The sequence below is a fragment of the Stegodyphus dumicola genome, chromosome 7 (assembly GCF_044657685.1).
Source record: "Stegodyphus dumicola isolate Sdum_Otavi_A_Nest chromosome 7, ASM4465768v1".
In the NCBI taxonomy this organism is placed as follows: Eukaryota; Metazoa; Arthropoda; class Arachnida; order Araneae; family Eresidae; genus Stegodyphus; species Stegodyphus dumicola.
Window position 1 is genome coordinate 56,639,758 of NC_140774.1, and position 17,322 is coordinate 56,657,079.

Genomic DNA, 17,322 nt, shown 5'->3' on the forward strand with positions numbered 1-17,322 from the left:
ACGTCAACAATTGTCCAAAATTGAACATGAACTCTATAGGCTTCATCTGGAACTCGCTAAAACATATCCGAAATGCACTGCCCTTGAACAAAAGTCTTGGTCTAGAACGGAGAATGCAGTTAACCGTCATAAAAACACCCTTGCAGTTAAATTCGAAAAACTTCTTTTACAGTCTTCCAGTTCAAGTAGTTCAAAAAATCTTCCCATTGTAAACATCAAGCCAATAGTTAATATTTCTAATGTTAGTCTTTCAGAAGAACAAGAGAGAATTCTAAAATATAATTTTAACTTCTCACAAACCTGTAAATCCTCGATTCCAAAGATTTTGGCTCCTATCGAAAAAGCTTTCAAGTTCAGTAAAGTTTCAGATTCACAGAAAGAAATGATTAGGCATCTTATCGCTCATAATGTGAAATTCAATAATAAACCTTTGAAACCAAATCTAACTGCGAGAGAAAGAGCTACAATGCGCGAGATTCATTCTAACCCGGATATTGTCATTTCAAAGGCCGACAAAGGTGGCCAGATAGTCGTCATGGATAAGAACACTTACATCGATGGTGTCACTAAACTCTTAAACGAAGAACCATATAATCCGATCCCTAAAGATCCTTCACCTTCGGACTTATCCAAAATAAAAACTGCGATCAAATCTTCGCAAATCATTTCAAGCAACTTAAAACATTCGCTTATCCCATCTGTTGCGAATTGTGCCAGATTATATGCTCTTCCCAAAATTCATAAAAGTGGTATTCCTTTCCGCCCTATTGTATCAAATTTAGGTACTGCCTCGTATCCATTAGCTAAATATTTAGTTTCTAGATTTTCCACTCTATTAGACAATAACATTTACACCATAAAAATTCAATAGAGTTTGTAAAAAAGGTTAAAAACATTTCTCCTCGTAATTTACTCATGGTTTCTTTTGATGTAAAATCATTATTCACCAATGTCCCAGTGGAGGGTGCATTAAGATGTCTAGAAACCAGACTTCGCGAATTTCATTTCTCTTGCATCGAAATTGATGAGCTAATTTCTCTCACTCAACTCTGTTTGAAACAAACACATTTTGTTTTCCAAAATAAATATTACAAGCAAACTGAGGGATTAGCCATGGGAAGCCCCCTCAGTCCCATCCTGGCTGATATCTACATGCATTATTATGAATCAAAATTGTTTGAAACTTTAAACTTCCCGGCATGGTTCCGCTACGTAGACGATACTTTTACCCTGTTTGAAGGTAATAAAGATGATTTAAATAGAGTTCTTTCAACAATGAATTCTATTGATCCTGCTATTCAGTTCACTTTTGAACTTGAGACTTGCAATTCTCTTCCGTTTCTCGACATTCTGGTCACACGTAACATATCCAACTTCAGTACTACAGTTTACCGTAAACCTTCATCGGTTTGCCTTCCACCACACTTTAAATCATGTCATCCGACTAAACAAAAGTTAGCTTCATTTTATTCCTATGTTTTCCGTGCTCTTCAAGTTTGCTCCTCCAAACTAGCCCTTGATGAAGAACTAAATTATTTAAAAGCAATAGCTATTGACAGGGGCTTTTCACCCAACATTATTAATCAAGCAGTTAAAAAATTCTCATCTCAACACACTAAAAGCCACACTCTTATTTTAGGAGATTATAAAAATTCTGTTGTCATTCCCTTCTTTCCATCAATTAGCTATAAAGTTGCACATATTTTGCAGAAATTTAACTTTCGGGTGGTTTACTCTCCCATCAATAAAATTCCAACTTCTATACTCAAGGACCCCATTCCGGATATGAATTCCTGGGGTATTTATAGGATTCCTTGCCAGTGCGGTTTAATTTACATTGGCCAAACTAAGAGAGCCTTAAAATTTCGCGGAAAAGAACATGAGGCATATGTTAGAAAAAAGGAAACACAGAAGTCTTCTGTTGCTCAACATTGTTGGTCCGAAAATCACACTTTCAATTTTTCTGCTGCCAAAATTATTCAAAAAACATCTTCCATTGGAGAACTGGATTTTCTAGAGGCATTTCACATTCATAAAAATCTTTCTGTTCTAGTTAACGATCCTAATTCCAATCCAAATTTGCCTTCGGCTTTTAGAGAAATTATGTTTTAGTTCTGGTTTCGCCAACAGATGGCGCCACTTGCTTATTCTTGTCCAGGCTTTCTTGTCTTATCTGAACATTGTTTCCTGTCTTGTTCATTTGCGGTTTTGCAGCTGAAGATGATGGTTCGGTAAAACCATCGAAACTAGTCCTGTGAAAATTTTGTAAATTAACGCTGATTTTTGTTGTTTGACTTCTGAATTAGTATTTGTTCGGCGTGTTATTGTGTCTTAAAATTAGTATATGTTGCTTTAGCTTCTTAGATTCTGTTATTAAAAGAAAATTTAAAAAAATATTTCAAAATGAAGGAAATTAAATTATAACGAGCAAATTTTGTACCAGTGTTAAAAATACTTTTTATGATTAAATTTTGTAAATGGTAAAAATATGAAGAAGTGTGTATTTTTTAATCACTCAATTTATTACAAGTAATTTATGATTATAATTTAAAAGCTAAAATTATCATAATGAGTAAATTCTGTACCAATGGTAATAATGCACAACAACAATCATCATAACTGATGATTTCTGTGAAAGATTCGAACAGTCATTGGAATCCAGTAGTGGTGAAGTGAACAGTGGTGGTTCAGGTTGGCTATGTGGGAGTTTTTGTGGTTTCCCTTGCATGTAATATGAATCTGAGCCAGTTTCTCTTAAAAAGTCCTTTATGAAGGCATCTGTCTTCTGCTAGCCAGCGTATATATTTATTTTCTATTCATAAATACTGTTCTCTCTTCTTATTTCTTAATTCTAAATCTGATTTCTGAAGTGAAGAAGTGTTGCATCTATAGGTCGAAAAATATGGTCAATATGTTTGCAAAATCCTGTTCAGTTTTGGACAGCATTTAAATAAAATAAATAATTTGTATATGATGCAAACAAAAATGCATTACACTATTTCATGTAGTGAATAATTAATCAGGAAACAAAGTATAATGTAATGTTCCTTTATTTTGTAACCAGGGTTATTATTTTATGTTTGGGATCTTTACTGTCAATTTCCCCATCCGTTTTCCCACCAGAATCCAAATGAAGTTTTAACCTGCGGGAAGGCGCGTTGGGTGTATCATACCCCAACCCTACATAAAAGTGGAATATTCCTAACTTGTGAAACTGAAATTCTGTGCTGCTTTCAGTAGCTGAGTTTCTAGTTGTGGTTGACTTTCAGAACCGCTTTTTCTTTGCCTGTGTGTTTCAGAAAAATATTTATAGGTATTTTGTTGGAACTGGGCTATGACACACCCCACGCGGCTGTCCGTGTAAGTGTTTTTCTGACTGAATATTTAGTTCAGAAATTTATTTCTAGAATGTGACAGTAAATATTTCTACTCGCAAGTGATTTTAAAGTACATGACATTAAATTCTTAAAAATTTCTAACTGCATTATGGTAAAAAGAAGTAGTCCCTATGAACTGGAGATGCAACGCATGCGAGATTTATTAGAAATATTTGAAAGCGATGAAGATTGCATTTCGGAAACTGAAGATGAAACTAAGAATATTTTCTACAATGTTTTGGTTTCAAAAAAGATAAAACATTAATTCCTGATGTTCCTAAAAAAGGAAAAACTGTTCTTATGCTTTATATAACGATCATACTATAGATGATACTATTGGAGAAAATAAAACGTTAGGAATTATATGTTTTAATAATATGACTAAAGGAGCAGTGGATATGGGGAATGAAATGTCAGTCAATTATTCAATTGCCAGAATAACGAGAAGGTGGCCAATGGTAATTTTCTTTCCTGCACTGAATGTTGCTGTAATAAATGCTTGAATTATATTACATTGAACTGCTAATCCACCAACAAGAAACATAAGTTTGTTTTTGAAGGACTTAGCATTACAATTAATGAAAAAGAAGTATTGAACAAAAATCAGAGATTAATACTTTTTCAAGAAATTGACGTACTGCATGCAAAACAAATCAGAAGTTTCGATGAAGAATTAAAACGAATACATGAAATTAGAAACAACTAAGTATGAAAGATGTGTTAAATTTTTTGCCCTCGCGCCAAGGACAGAAGAACGTGAATGCAATGTTTAAAATGTGAAAACATTCTGTGCCAAGAACACATGAATGTATTTCTTTCAAAGTGGGAAGAAATAAAAAAAGCATGGTGTATTAGAGATGCAATGAAACTTAGAGGCATGATGTTTATTATTTTCATTTATCTTAATTTTAACTCTAAGATTATTTCGGAAATTAATTTTTTGAAACCCAATTATTATTCACTTATTTATAATACATAAGAACAAAAAAAAAAAAAAGTTTTAAAACTAAATAATACTATTTTTATTGTATTTTAAATATTGGGGTATGTGATACCCCACGCGCCCGTTCTAGTAACTTTTCTTGGTGCGCCTTCCGCCGGGTTAAGTTTGTAAAACAAACTGTGTTTTGCCTTTCGAGGCCACATTACTAGGTTGATAGATAAGATTAGTAGTCTTCAGTCTTGCATTATAATTGCTGATAGTTGAATTCCATGCCGGTTAAGTTTTGAACCAACTTTGCATTAAATTGATTTATGTAGCCTTTGGCTACAAATTTATTTGAATTAAAATTTTACATTTGAACTTAATTGTTATCATAAGTTATTCTGCCACAAGTGGTTGACTGAGTCGTAAGCACAAAGTGTGCCTTCTGTTCTGTACATTTAAACTTTATAATAGAATAAGAGTAGATCTTACCTTAATAAGAATGTATCTAAACTTTATAATAATTATATTTAAAGACATTGAAATCAGTATCTAAGTGTTTGCCATGTAGTCAAATTTTTATATATAAATTGTACTCTTACTTTTATTATAGAGTTTTTATTACAAAACATTCAGATTTCTGTTAGATTAAATGTTTAAGCAACATAGAAAATTTGCATAAAATTTAAAATAAAAAGTCAACTGTTATGTCAACATACTATTAATAAAAGTAATAATACTCAGTGACGGTTATTCATATACAGCTATTAGATTGTGAAATTTACAAAATTTGAGAATTGTAAATTGTAAGCAATATATTCCATAATCTAAGCAACATTATATTTTTTATAGTCGGACCAATTATAAAAATGTTATAAAAGCAATAATGAAACTTCATTTTGGTCTATGAATTCATGCAATAACACATCCATGTAGTTCTAATTTAAGAAATGAGGCAAAAAAAGTATTTTTAGGCCATGGTAATTTTGATCACTGCCCATTTTATGAAACATCTAAGAAGTCTAAATTTGTATGGAAAGGAAACACCAAGAGTTTATCTCATGCTACTAAAAATGTTTTTTTCCCCTTGGGGGGGAGTTTATAATATGCAGAGTTGACATATGAAAAAATGTCATTTATCCCTCCTGCCATCAAAGCTCTGATACCTACCAAATTCGTTAAAGTTACGTGGACAGAAATGGCGGCATGATTTTCAGCTCAGTATTTAGGGTTACCATAAATAACAAGGTTATCAGAATTTTTCATTTATCGTGCCAAAATGTCGCCAAACAAATTTCTCGCCAAAAAGAACTAATACTAAAGCTGTGCCCAGGTCTCGATCATTTCTGCAGGCTAAAATCAGAGATTCACATAAATATAATTTTTCTTCTGGTTGATTTAATAAACTGTTAGTTTCCACCTTTTTGAGTAATCAAATAATCAATTTCAATTTTTGAGTAATCAAATAATCAAATAATCAATTTGAGTAATCAATTTCCACCTTTTTGAGTAATTTGAGTAATCATATTATACATGTATTATTCAAAATTGTATATATACCTTTGATTTTCTGTTTTTTACTGTAAGCATTTTGAAGCAAAGTATTTAGTACTTTAATCAATCTTTAATTTTGAAAGGCAGATAAGCGTTCATGAATTTTTTAGTATATTTCTGAATGACAAAAATGCCTTGCTATACTTGTGTTTATTATGACCTTATTTATATGTGCCAACACAACCAATAGAACAAAGGCTGTATATCATTATATTCAGAATACTGAAAACTTATTGTGTTTTCAAAATTATTTCTGTAGCTTATAGAACAAATATAAAAAAAGTATTACACAAGAAAAAATTTTAAATGGTCATTTGTTTCAAAAATACAGTTAAGAAGTGTTTGTACTTTTGTAACAAAAAAAAAAAAAAAAAAAAAAGTTTAAAATTTTTGTAAGTATAAAAAGTTTTTACATCTAATAAACTAAACCTAATTACTGCACTGTACGTTAATGGGAATCAGAACTCAATCTCTTACTGAATCACGTACCTATTAAAAGCATACACAGGGTGTATCAGTACAGCGGTGACAAACTTTCAGTAGAGATAGAGTAGACCTAGACGTTGGGGAATCACATAGCAATGCATGCTTGGAAATGCTTTCCTGGTAGTGATGACACGAAAATCAAGAAAGAAAGGACACAAACTGGGTGAGAAAATGTGTTTTTTATTCAGTGTAAAGCAAAAACAAAGAAAAAGCAACATAAAGAGACAAAATTCATCATCAAAGAAGGTGTTCAAAATTACAACCTGGATAGTGATGCCGTGAGTCATGCATCTTCCATGCGCCGGAGAAGTGAAGCTTGCATCTCAGTCCAGGGACATAATTTCAAACACCTTCTTTAATGACGATCATTGTTTGTTCTTGTCGATTTCTGCTGTACTAAACATAATAAAACATGTTTTGTCCTTCCTTTTTTACGTTTTGTGTCATCACTACTGCGCCAGGAAAGCATTTCTGACAATGCATTGCTATGTGATTTCCCATCATCTAGGTGTACTCTACCTCTCCTGCAAGTTTGTCACCGCTGTACTGATATACCCTGTATAGTAGATTATAATACTGCGTCTCGCATTACAAAATGGAATAATGTAAATCTATTGAAGATAGTACCATCTGTAATATTTTGAAGTAAATTTGTAATATTTTGAAGATTTAGAATTAATTCACTTCAATAACTCACAAGAAGATGAAGAAAATAATGAAGAAACATCTCTTGGCGATGATTTTACAAAAGATTCAAAAAGTTCCGAAGAGTTAATTAAATGTGAAGAAAATGTAGAAAGAAGGGTTTCTAGCAGATCAACCAAAGGGGTCCCACCGGAAAGATTCTCTTATAAAGCAGAAGACGAAAAATCAATCTTACTTAAAATTAAAGATCCAGAAAGCTTTGAAGAAATTCTAAACTTACCAAAACGTGAACAAGAAGCTTGGATCAAGGCTATGCAAGAAGAATTACATTCTCTAAAAGAAAATGAAACCTATAAACTTACAGAATTACCACCAGGAAAACATGCAGTAGGCAGCAAATGGGTGTTTAAGACAAAATATGATGAAACCGGTAAAAATATAAAATACAAAGCACGCTTAATAGCCAAAGGATTTACTCAAAAATACGGCAGTGATTATGATGAAACTTTTTTACCAGTAGTGAAACACACTACGATAAGAGTTTTCTTAGCATGGGCAGCGTATAATAATGCCAAGGTACATCAACTAGATGTTAAAATAGCTTTTTTGTACGGCAACTTAAATGAAGAAATATATATGGAACAACCAGAAGGATTCGTGGTTCCGGAAGAAAGACATAAAGTTTGTAAATTACAGAAGTCGATTTATGGTCTCAAACAAGCAGCTAGGTGCTGGAATGCAGAAATTGAAAATACACTGAAGAATCTGGGGTTCAGTCAAAGCAAAGCAGATCCGTGTCTTTTCACAAAAGTGGTTCGTGATAAAAGAATTAATTTAATAGTGTATGTTGATGACATCCTAATAAGTTCTACGGAAGAAGGACTAATTCTTCAAACAATTAATGATTTAAAGAAACGTTACCAAATAACGCATCTTGGTGAAGCTAAATATTTCTTAGGCATGGAAATAAATCGCAAGGAAGATGGAAGTTATCTCTTATCACAGAAAAATAAAATAAATCAACTTGTCAAGCAATTTCAACTTGAAGAAGCGAAACACGCTAGCACACCAATGGAAACGAACTATTATACCCTAAACAAAGAAGAAAATCTCCTAACTTCAAATGATAAATTTCGCCAAGCTATTGGAAGTCTTTTGTATATATCGTCTATCACAAGACCAGATATCACAGCTTCAACTCACATACTCAGCAGAAGGTGTAATAATCCACGTCAAAAGGACTGGAATGCTGTTAAAAGAATCATTAGATACTTAAACACGACAAAGAACCTATCCTTACAAATTTCGTCGAGTGAAGAACCTAATATTACAGTTTATTCAGATGCTGATTGGGGACAAGATATTGAAGATAGAAAATCTACATCAGGAAGTGTTATTTTATTAGGAAGGAACTGTATTTCATGGTTTTCAAGAAAACAAACTTGTGTTTCTTTATCCTCAGCAGAAGCTGAATATGTTGCACTATCGCAAGCTACGCAAGAACTATTATGGCTATTAAAATTAACAGAAGATTTCAATCTACCCCAAACTCTACCGATAAAGGTATTTGAAGATAATCAGTCTACTATAAGACTCCTAGAATCTGAAAAATTCAGTTCACGCACTAAACATATTGATACAAAAGTTCATCATATACGCGACTTGAATAACAAAGGAATAGTAAAACTTGCTTATCTTTCAACAGAGGAAATGGTTGCTGATATTATGACTAAACCAATTCCTAAAGCTAAATTTCAGTTTTGCAGGAATGAACTACAATTGGTATGAGTTTCATTAGCAAAACAGGGGCAGTGTTAGCATAAATTTAGGTATTTTGCATAATGAAACTCGAAAGGCATACGAAACGAACGGTGCACCAAGGTATATATTGACGAGAGAAAGTAAAGCTCGTGTGCAATGCAGTATATTTGATTTTCACCCTAGCTACTTGTACCTGGCCAAAGGTCTAATCGAGTAGTACTTTCTTCTCTTTCAGTTACGATGGCAAAGTATATTCCTGTTTATTTTTCTTATTGCCTAATATAGGTAAGCCTGATGATATTTAGTACTGATGATGATTCTATGTAAGTTATTCCTTTGAATACTTCAATTTTAATGTCCTTGAACATTATTATTTTTTGTTATGCTTAAGTTAAGCAAAATTATCCTATTAAATAAAGATTTCGTAGTTAAAATTTTTGACTTATGATTCTTTAATTCTGTGCTTGAGGAAACGTACTCATTACGCCTTCAGTGCTAATGCACAACCAACAATACTCCTTAAAGTTATGATTCCATAAAACATTATATAAAATTTTATTACACTTTGTTGTACTGCATTTGGCTTTGTTGTTTATATTTGTTTTCATATTACAAAATGTTATCCGAGATCTTACACAAATTTGTACATTTCTTAGCTTTTCAATTCATGCATAAAATATAGTCGTGTGGATGTACATCAACATCTTACTTACTTTTAAAATGTGTTTTCATTATTAGATGTTTAATTTGCAACATATAGATTCAAATGACGACTACCGTAAGTACTTTTGTAAACTTGGTGTACAATGTTGAATTTAATAAGCAATTCTCTGATTTTTTTTTTTTTCAAGTGAAACTAGAACACTTTTTACATGGGGAGAATGAAACTGCTCATGTTCCCATACAGACAGTGATCTGTTTTAGTTTTAAAAGAACACAAATTGAGAATTATGCTTATTAATCATCATAATTTATATTATCATTGCACAGCTGTTCTTGATGCAATATAAACAAGCTATCTCATTTGCTGTACATTGGTGGCTGGCATCCTGTTAACAGAAAAGTATAAAAAGATCACATTGAATTTATTTCTGCTTTAGTGTTAATTGTATAGTTTTTCACAATTTTTAAAAATGTTCCATCAAATTATGAATAGCCTTGTATTTTATTCTTCATTATATGGTTTAACAGAATTATAAACTACTTTATAGTTATTGTGTACATGCATGTTTATAATTTCATACTGCCTTTGCATATAAGATATGTCTAACGGCATGAAATAAACCTGTATATTTATATACAGGTTTAATATATATACCTGAATAGAAATTTTGTTCCAACTGCAAAATTTCACCCAAGTTTGGCTTTGGTATGGAAATAAATTAAATTTCATAAAATCTAGACAACTTGAGCTATTTAAATTCTTAAACCATATTTTTAGATAAAAATGTAAAAGTACTACAGTACAAAGTCCGTAATCCGGACATCCATTATCCGGAATGATCTATAATCTGGACCTCAAAGCCACAAACTTTTTTTTTGTATGCTTTACGCACGAGCGTTTGGAGGATGTTAGATGACTCCAGATATGTTAAAAAATGCTTGGCATAATTTATGGCCAGCTACCATATTTCATGTTGAGGACGATGAAGATGATAGCCGCGAATTTGAAGGTTTTCGGACTGAAGCAACTAAAGGTGAAATTTTCCAGTTATTTGATTTTGCAAAAAAAAATCTGGAGAAACCGTAATAAATGAAGATGATATAACAAAAGTTTTTCATTACGAAGACAATGCCACAATCATCAATCAATTAATGGATGGCAAAATCTGTAGTATGGTTCTAAATCCAGAAAATACCGCTTCCGATAGGTGGAACTTTGTAACAAAACAAGAAATTATGATGTCTGTTTATAGAATTAAAGAGAAAGTATTAGCACAAAAAACGAAGCCTGGGCTACAGTTCAGAATAAGGAGTTAAATAAGCTGCAGATTATCCAAAATAAAGTACTTAGGATGATAACCAATGCTCATTATTATGTCTCGAATCACACCCTGCACCGTGACCTGAAAATGGAATCTGTCGAAACATATCTACACAAAGCAAATAACAAATTCTTCAACAAGGCACAAGAATGCCACCATATGACCGATCTCAATGTTTTAGATTACGTTATTCTTGAAGAAGATGCTTCGCTAAGACCTCTCGCGGCCCACCTCGCCAGGGACTTAAATTTCCCCACGTAAAAATACTCATGAAGGGGATGCACAGTGCTTGTATATATTGTATATAATTTTATTTCTCAATTTTAATTTGTATGTTCTTTTCACTTTGTATTTATGTAATAATGTATGCGTATGTTTAATTGTTATGATATATTTTAATTCAGATGTCATGATTGAAACTATTGGATTCTGTCTGTGTCTTCTTTGATGATACAACACAAACATATCATACAGATCCTCACGGCTCCTGCTTTACGAATTTCTTGATGCGCACGCCACTCTTTGGCCTTGCGACTCTTGGTCGCCCCCTGTAACTACCTTTGACCTCCTAAAAACTTGTCATGAAAAATTCAATGTCATGCACCCTTTGGGCTCAATTTTCAAGAGCCGGATAAGTTGCGCAGCTGCGTGACACTTCGGCAATATCCGTACAGACTAGACTAGACTAGACTAAAAAATGAAGCAACTTAAACAACTAACATTGAAAGAAATGTTTAATAAAGTAAACAAATAATTTTGATATCCTTTAGATCATAATTGCTCTTTATTTCATAAATTACGATTTCATATTTTTGATTGTATAATTTCTGCATGCCATCTAAACAGATTTAAATTGATCTATAATCCAGAAAAACTCCTAATCGCTGAAGTCCCGATGTTTCCGGATTACAAACTTTCTACTGTATATAATATAAGCAACTATTCTTTTTTCAGTTTATTTACATTTAACTGGATTACAGTACAATTCAGTTTTTCAAAATAAAACTCGTGTGCAACTCTTTCAGGTAAACTATAACAAATATTTTTACCATTTAACAATAGAAATAAATATGTAATACAACCATTATGCCAAAGTATATATTGTAGTGCATGCACATATCTTTATACATGATCTTTTTCATAATGCTTATGAGAAAATGCAATGTTCCTATATGATAGACACTATAAAACCTGATATATCTTTTTCATAATGCTTATGAGAGAATGAAATGTTCTCCATAAGTACTATATGTAATTGATTTTCAAAGTGTCAGACCAGATCCAATAAGTGTGTGGCCCGATTAGATTTTTCCAATAAGCCACTAAAGCACCAGAGCTGTTTTGTATTAATACAAGTCTCGCTAGATGCAAAAAATTAAGTTTCAGGTTAATTTTTACATTTTTGTGCTTATCTTGTGACCACAGTAAAGATTAATGAAAGGCATGTATTCACTTTAATATGCACAGATAACTTTTAAGGGCAAACAGTTACAAATAATTAAATTAGCTAGTTAGATATACCCTTATTCATTATAGATTTACATAGCCACTATTAAATTTATTTTTAAAAAATATTTGTTAAGAAAGCACTATTAAAATTACAATTGGTTAACATGTCAGAGTCAAAAATACATGCATACTTGCCAACCTTTGATTGACATTCAAAAATCAGGAGATTTTTCACAATGTTAAAAAGACTTTTTAAATGATAAAAATATAGTTTTTAATAATGAATTAACTTTAAATAGTAAATAATTCTTAAATGCAAGCAACACAAAAGTACTTTACACATAAAAAAAACATTTTTATTACTTGCATCGTTTAAGAAAACAAAACAACAACCACAAAAAAAAAAAAAAAAAAAAAAGACACTTTATTTAGTTTTTGTACAAATGTTATAAACAGTGGCAGATTTTCTTTCTTTAAGAAAGAAACTTCATAATTTTGTTCAAAGCAATTGCCATGTAGGCCTGCTTTCGCTAATAAAAGTTTTTCTAATGTGTCATCGCTAATATTAGATCTAAATTTAGTCCTCGTTTTCACAACAACACTGAAAATCCTCTCACACTCTCCATTACTATGGGGAACTGTCAAGATGGCCAACATAATTCTATACAGTTCAGTATGTTTTAAAATTCCATTAGCACCTTTCAGTTTTCCAATTAAACTCCGCTGGGTGTCAGTCCTAGCTGATTTTATAACTTCATCCAAGTTTTCTAATTGTAAACTGCTGTTATGCAGCTGTTGAAACTTTCAATTTCCCCTTCTTTTTAGAACTCCTTTCAAGATAATAATAAATATCAACAATGTGTTCATCCACATTTATTGGTCAAGAAGCTGTCCATTTTTCAGCTGCTAAATCTAAGAGGTGACAAGTGCACCTCATCTGCAAATCTGAATTTTCCTTTCTTAAGATGCCTGCAACACCAGTCTTCCCCAAGCCTACCAATACTGGTGCATTATCGGCACCAAGTGCTAAGCAATTATCCAGAGATACTGCATTTTCTTTTAAAGTTTTAATAATTAGCTGTGCTATATTAAGGCCTGTCAAATGTCCTTCTAAAGTGGGGACAGAAAATAAACTGCACTCAATTTCTGAAGACTCTGGATTAAAAAAAGAAACAACAATTGGATACAGTTTTAAATCGGTATTATTGCTTCCATCCGTAGAGAGGCAGAACTGAGCAGTTTCAATGCAATCAATAACTGAAGATTTATTTTTCAAACCCATTTCTTTAACCTTTTCCCGTGGGCTATAGGGTCCAATTTCGAATGTATTTTGGCTATTTAGTCACTTATTTTAACTGAAAGGAACAGGAAAACAAATCGACAGGGTATTGCACTTCCTAATCCATATTATAATGGAGTAAATTTTAAATTTCCATAGTTTACTGAAATTTCTTGAGACACATTTAAAGTAGTGAACGTGCGGGACATATATGTCTCAGCCCCCGAGAAAAGGTTAACAATTGCACCTGTTTTGGTTCTTGCACTTGAGTATTTCTTAGCGATTTCACTATCGGGAAACATTTTTCTAAATAAAGCTACAGCGTGATCTGATGCATTCAGTGGCAGGTTGTGCTCCAGTAAAAAGGCAGAGAACAGACATTCTGCATTAGCTTTTTGGTCCTCTGTTTCCAAAGAAAAATTTAATTTTCCATTTTTTTCAAAACAACTCATGTTGTCCTTGTGTTTTTGTGTACGCACATGGTTGAGAACATCCGCCCTTCTACCATGCGAAATCGAAAAATCGCAAAGACAGGCGGTACACATCGCAAATGTATTACATTTCCTTGAGGAAATAATGGAAGGAAAGTCAACTGTGTGCCATTTTTGAAATGTATACGAGTATTTCACCTTTCTTGCAGACATAACAAAAGATGATAATTTCTAAAACTATTTCCCGAAGGCACGTGTACTCGCACAAATCGGGGCAAAATGAACGAAATAACTAAAGAACATCCAAATAACAGCTTTCTTTGTCCTCATTGGCTAATATATGCCAGATGACACGCAGTGGACCTCAATACCCACTGGAAAACTGAAGAACGATGTTTCTGGATACGGATGCTCTCACTCACAAAGCAGAAGTTATCTGCTTCGCAAGGTTTTGTTTTCGATATAATCTAGAGAAAATTCAATTGCTTTCAGACTTCCAAAATCACTTTTTTTTTTTTTTTTCCATATAACAAAGTATTAAGCCAAGTTCCATAAAAATCATGAGAAATTTTAAAAATAAGAAAAAGTCCGGAGAAATATATTGTAAATCGAGTTGGCGGGACAGCGGTCGAAAATCGGGAGAGTTGGCAACTCTGTACATGTTACTAGTCTGAAGGAGCTTTGTTCCCTGAGGGACTATGGTTTATGTTTTAGGATTTTGCGTCGAATCACTGTGAATGTCCGTTTCACTTTTCAAACTGTTGCCACCAAATATTATCACCTTGTATTATATTTGAAGAAATTAAAATAATGGAGAATCTGCATAATGTATGTATGTTTCTTGCATTGTGATAAAAAAAGGGGTACCTAGAGCCATCAAATTTTGAATGATGTAATCCTACTGCAAATATGGGCTTCCTTTGAAATTTTATTATTGATTTCATATTTTATAAAAAATTTTTGATTAACAAACTTATCTTCAGCACATGAGACTGTGTATTGGAAATTCTAAAGATATGCTCAATATAAAATTATTTTGCGATATTGCTCTTGAAGACTCAGGTGCTAAGCACATGTTTTATCAGGTACCTGAGCAAAAATCCACATCCTGTATAGAACGATGTAAGAATATGCATAACATTTTTAACATAACGTATGATAGTTCATATGTGAGAAACTAATTCCCTTGCATTGCATGTCAAGTCTTTGTATTTCAGTTACTTGGTAAACGATGTCTTGGACTAATGGCAATTTGCTGCTGCAATTTTTATGCCATAACGATGATAAGCTGCTGGCCTCAGAATGGAGAAGTTTCTACTGATTAAGAAGGCATAGGAAAAGGTGGAGGTTGGTCGATGGGTGGAGCTACCTGGTTCAAAAACATCTTGTGGCTAATGGCGATATTACAGAATAAGCGAATCTACTTGCAATTCAGGCATTGATTGGTGGGAGGGGTCAAATTAAAAATTGTGAATTTAAGTTAGAAATAATAATTATTTTACAATTTATGGGAAGCAAAGGGATCAGGGAATGAAATAATGGTGGCTTAAACAACTATGGATATGAAATAATAAATTAAGTTACATAGTATATGTAAAGAAAGGCAGGGATAATGGCTAACAAGTGAACTGTAAAAAGTTTGATCTGTCGTGTTGCTGATTCCACTCATGATTTCAAAAAATCCGAGTTTTGGCATGTATGATTTGGAAATATTGTGCATGACTTTAATTTTACTTAACATTTCTCATGAAACTTAAAAATTCCAAACATTGTGTTTTTTCAATTGGGCCTATGGAAGAATTGCTGGTATTAGCTTTGTTTGGTTTTTTTCCCAATAGAATTTGTTTCTTCAATATTATTAGTACTGGAAATGCTATTAGGTTTATTGTGTGCAGCAGAAGCCCAGTTAGGGTCTTGTGCATTTGGTTTAGCTGAGGGGTTGAAATTCTGATTTTTGGCCATATCGGCGAAGGAAATTCCTTGTTTTATAGAAAAGTCTTTTTTTTTTGGTTGATTTGATCTATTTTTTGGGAACTTAATGCACCCACGATAGGACGAAACATGACCTCCGAGACAGTTACAGCACTTGCGTTTATCAGTTTTACCTTTATCAGGGCAATCCATCATCTTATGTTCTAATGAACATTTCACATGTCTGGGTGTGAAAAAGCAGTTTTCTAACGAATGGTGCCACTTTTGGCAATTATAGCACTGTGGCACCTGACTCTTTGACATTCAAATTGTTTAAATTTTTGAGAAAGCATTCCATTTTATACAGCTCTTGCTTATGCAAAATTTAGAATGAAAGAAATTTAAGCATAATCTGTAAAGTCAGATTTTACATCAGTTTTCCTTTCTAATTCTAAACTGTAAAATATTATGTTATTTTATTTGGAAAAGAAAACTGAATACAAAATTTTATTCATAAAAAACCATTATGAGACATATTAAAATAACTGCACAAGACAATAAATAATAATCTACATTGATTTTATTGGCAGCCAATTGAAATACATGATTTCAGCAACTTTTCTGATTTAGCATGTTTTGCTGAATAAAAAATAACATACAATGCACAACCTTCTGATTGTACCATCAAAATGCAGATACAAATTCTTTTAAGGTGATGTCAAAAGTTCAAACTTGAATGATGTGCACAAAGCTAACAGCTCTTCATTAAGTTTTGTTTTCCTTCTTCTCATATGAATTAATTCCAGCAAGCCTGAACCATACAATTAATAGAAAGAGAGAGAAAAATTCCTCCCAGCATGTGCTCCACCACCAACATTTATTACATGAAGTTCAGACCTCGTGGCATGAGTTTTAACAGTTATAATTTTTCTAGAGTCTTTTTAAAAAATCTTGGAAAACAGGCAGCTATAAAACAATGTCAAATCTTGTAAATATAAAAATTGTTAATAGCGCTTAAAAGTATTGATGTTAAAAAACATACAGAAAAATATCACAAAACTAAGCATGATTTTTTGGTAGGTTTTTTTTTTTTTTTTTTTTTCTTTTTCTTTTTCATTCTAACAGAAAGAAATAGGAAATTTTATATAAAGGCAAAAACATATGTTGGCAATAACATCCTGTAAGTGCCATACAATTTTCCACTGGAGGCAGCTTACTAGATTTTATATTTGATGAGTAGATCATCTGGAAATAAATAAGAAAGAGTCAGACAAAAAATTAAAACACACCATTAATATAATAATAATACATGTGAAAAAGTACAACTGAATCCCAATTTAAAGAATATTGTTTAATAGTTTCCTCCCATTTAATGAATTTCTTTGCATAAATTAAACTGCCTACAAATTCCCCCACTTCTTTATTTTTTAAATCATAAAGTAAAGACAGATATCAGATGAGTTTTTAAAAATATTTGCAGAGAAAAAATGCCATTAGACACTAACCAATAACCCTTTAA

General features: G+C 32.3%; 1 protein-coding gene across 5 annotated transcripts in view; it reads right to left on the reverse strand.

Annotated features, from left to right (window-relative positions):
• Positions 1-16,365: 16,365 nt before the first annotated feature.
• LOC118202739 (tropomyosin-like) overlaps positions 16,366-17,322 on the reverse strand; it is a 191,869-nt gene continuing 190,912 nt past the window's right edge. For all 5 annotated transcript variants that reach the window (XM_085820244.1, XM_085820242.1, XM_085820241.1 and 2 more), the window contains one exon: positions 16,366-17,048. Coding sequence is in view for 2 of the 5 variants with exons in the window: in XM_085820241.1 (XP_085676367.1) it covers positions 17,045-17,048 (4 nt within the window). In the remaining 3 variants the exon portion in view is untranslated. The remainder of the gene's footprint in view (positions 17,049-17,322) is intronic.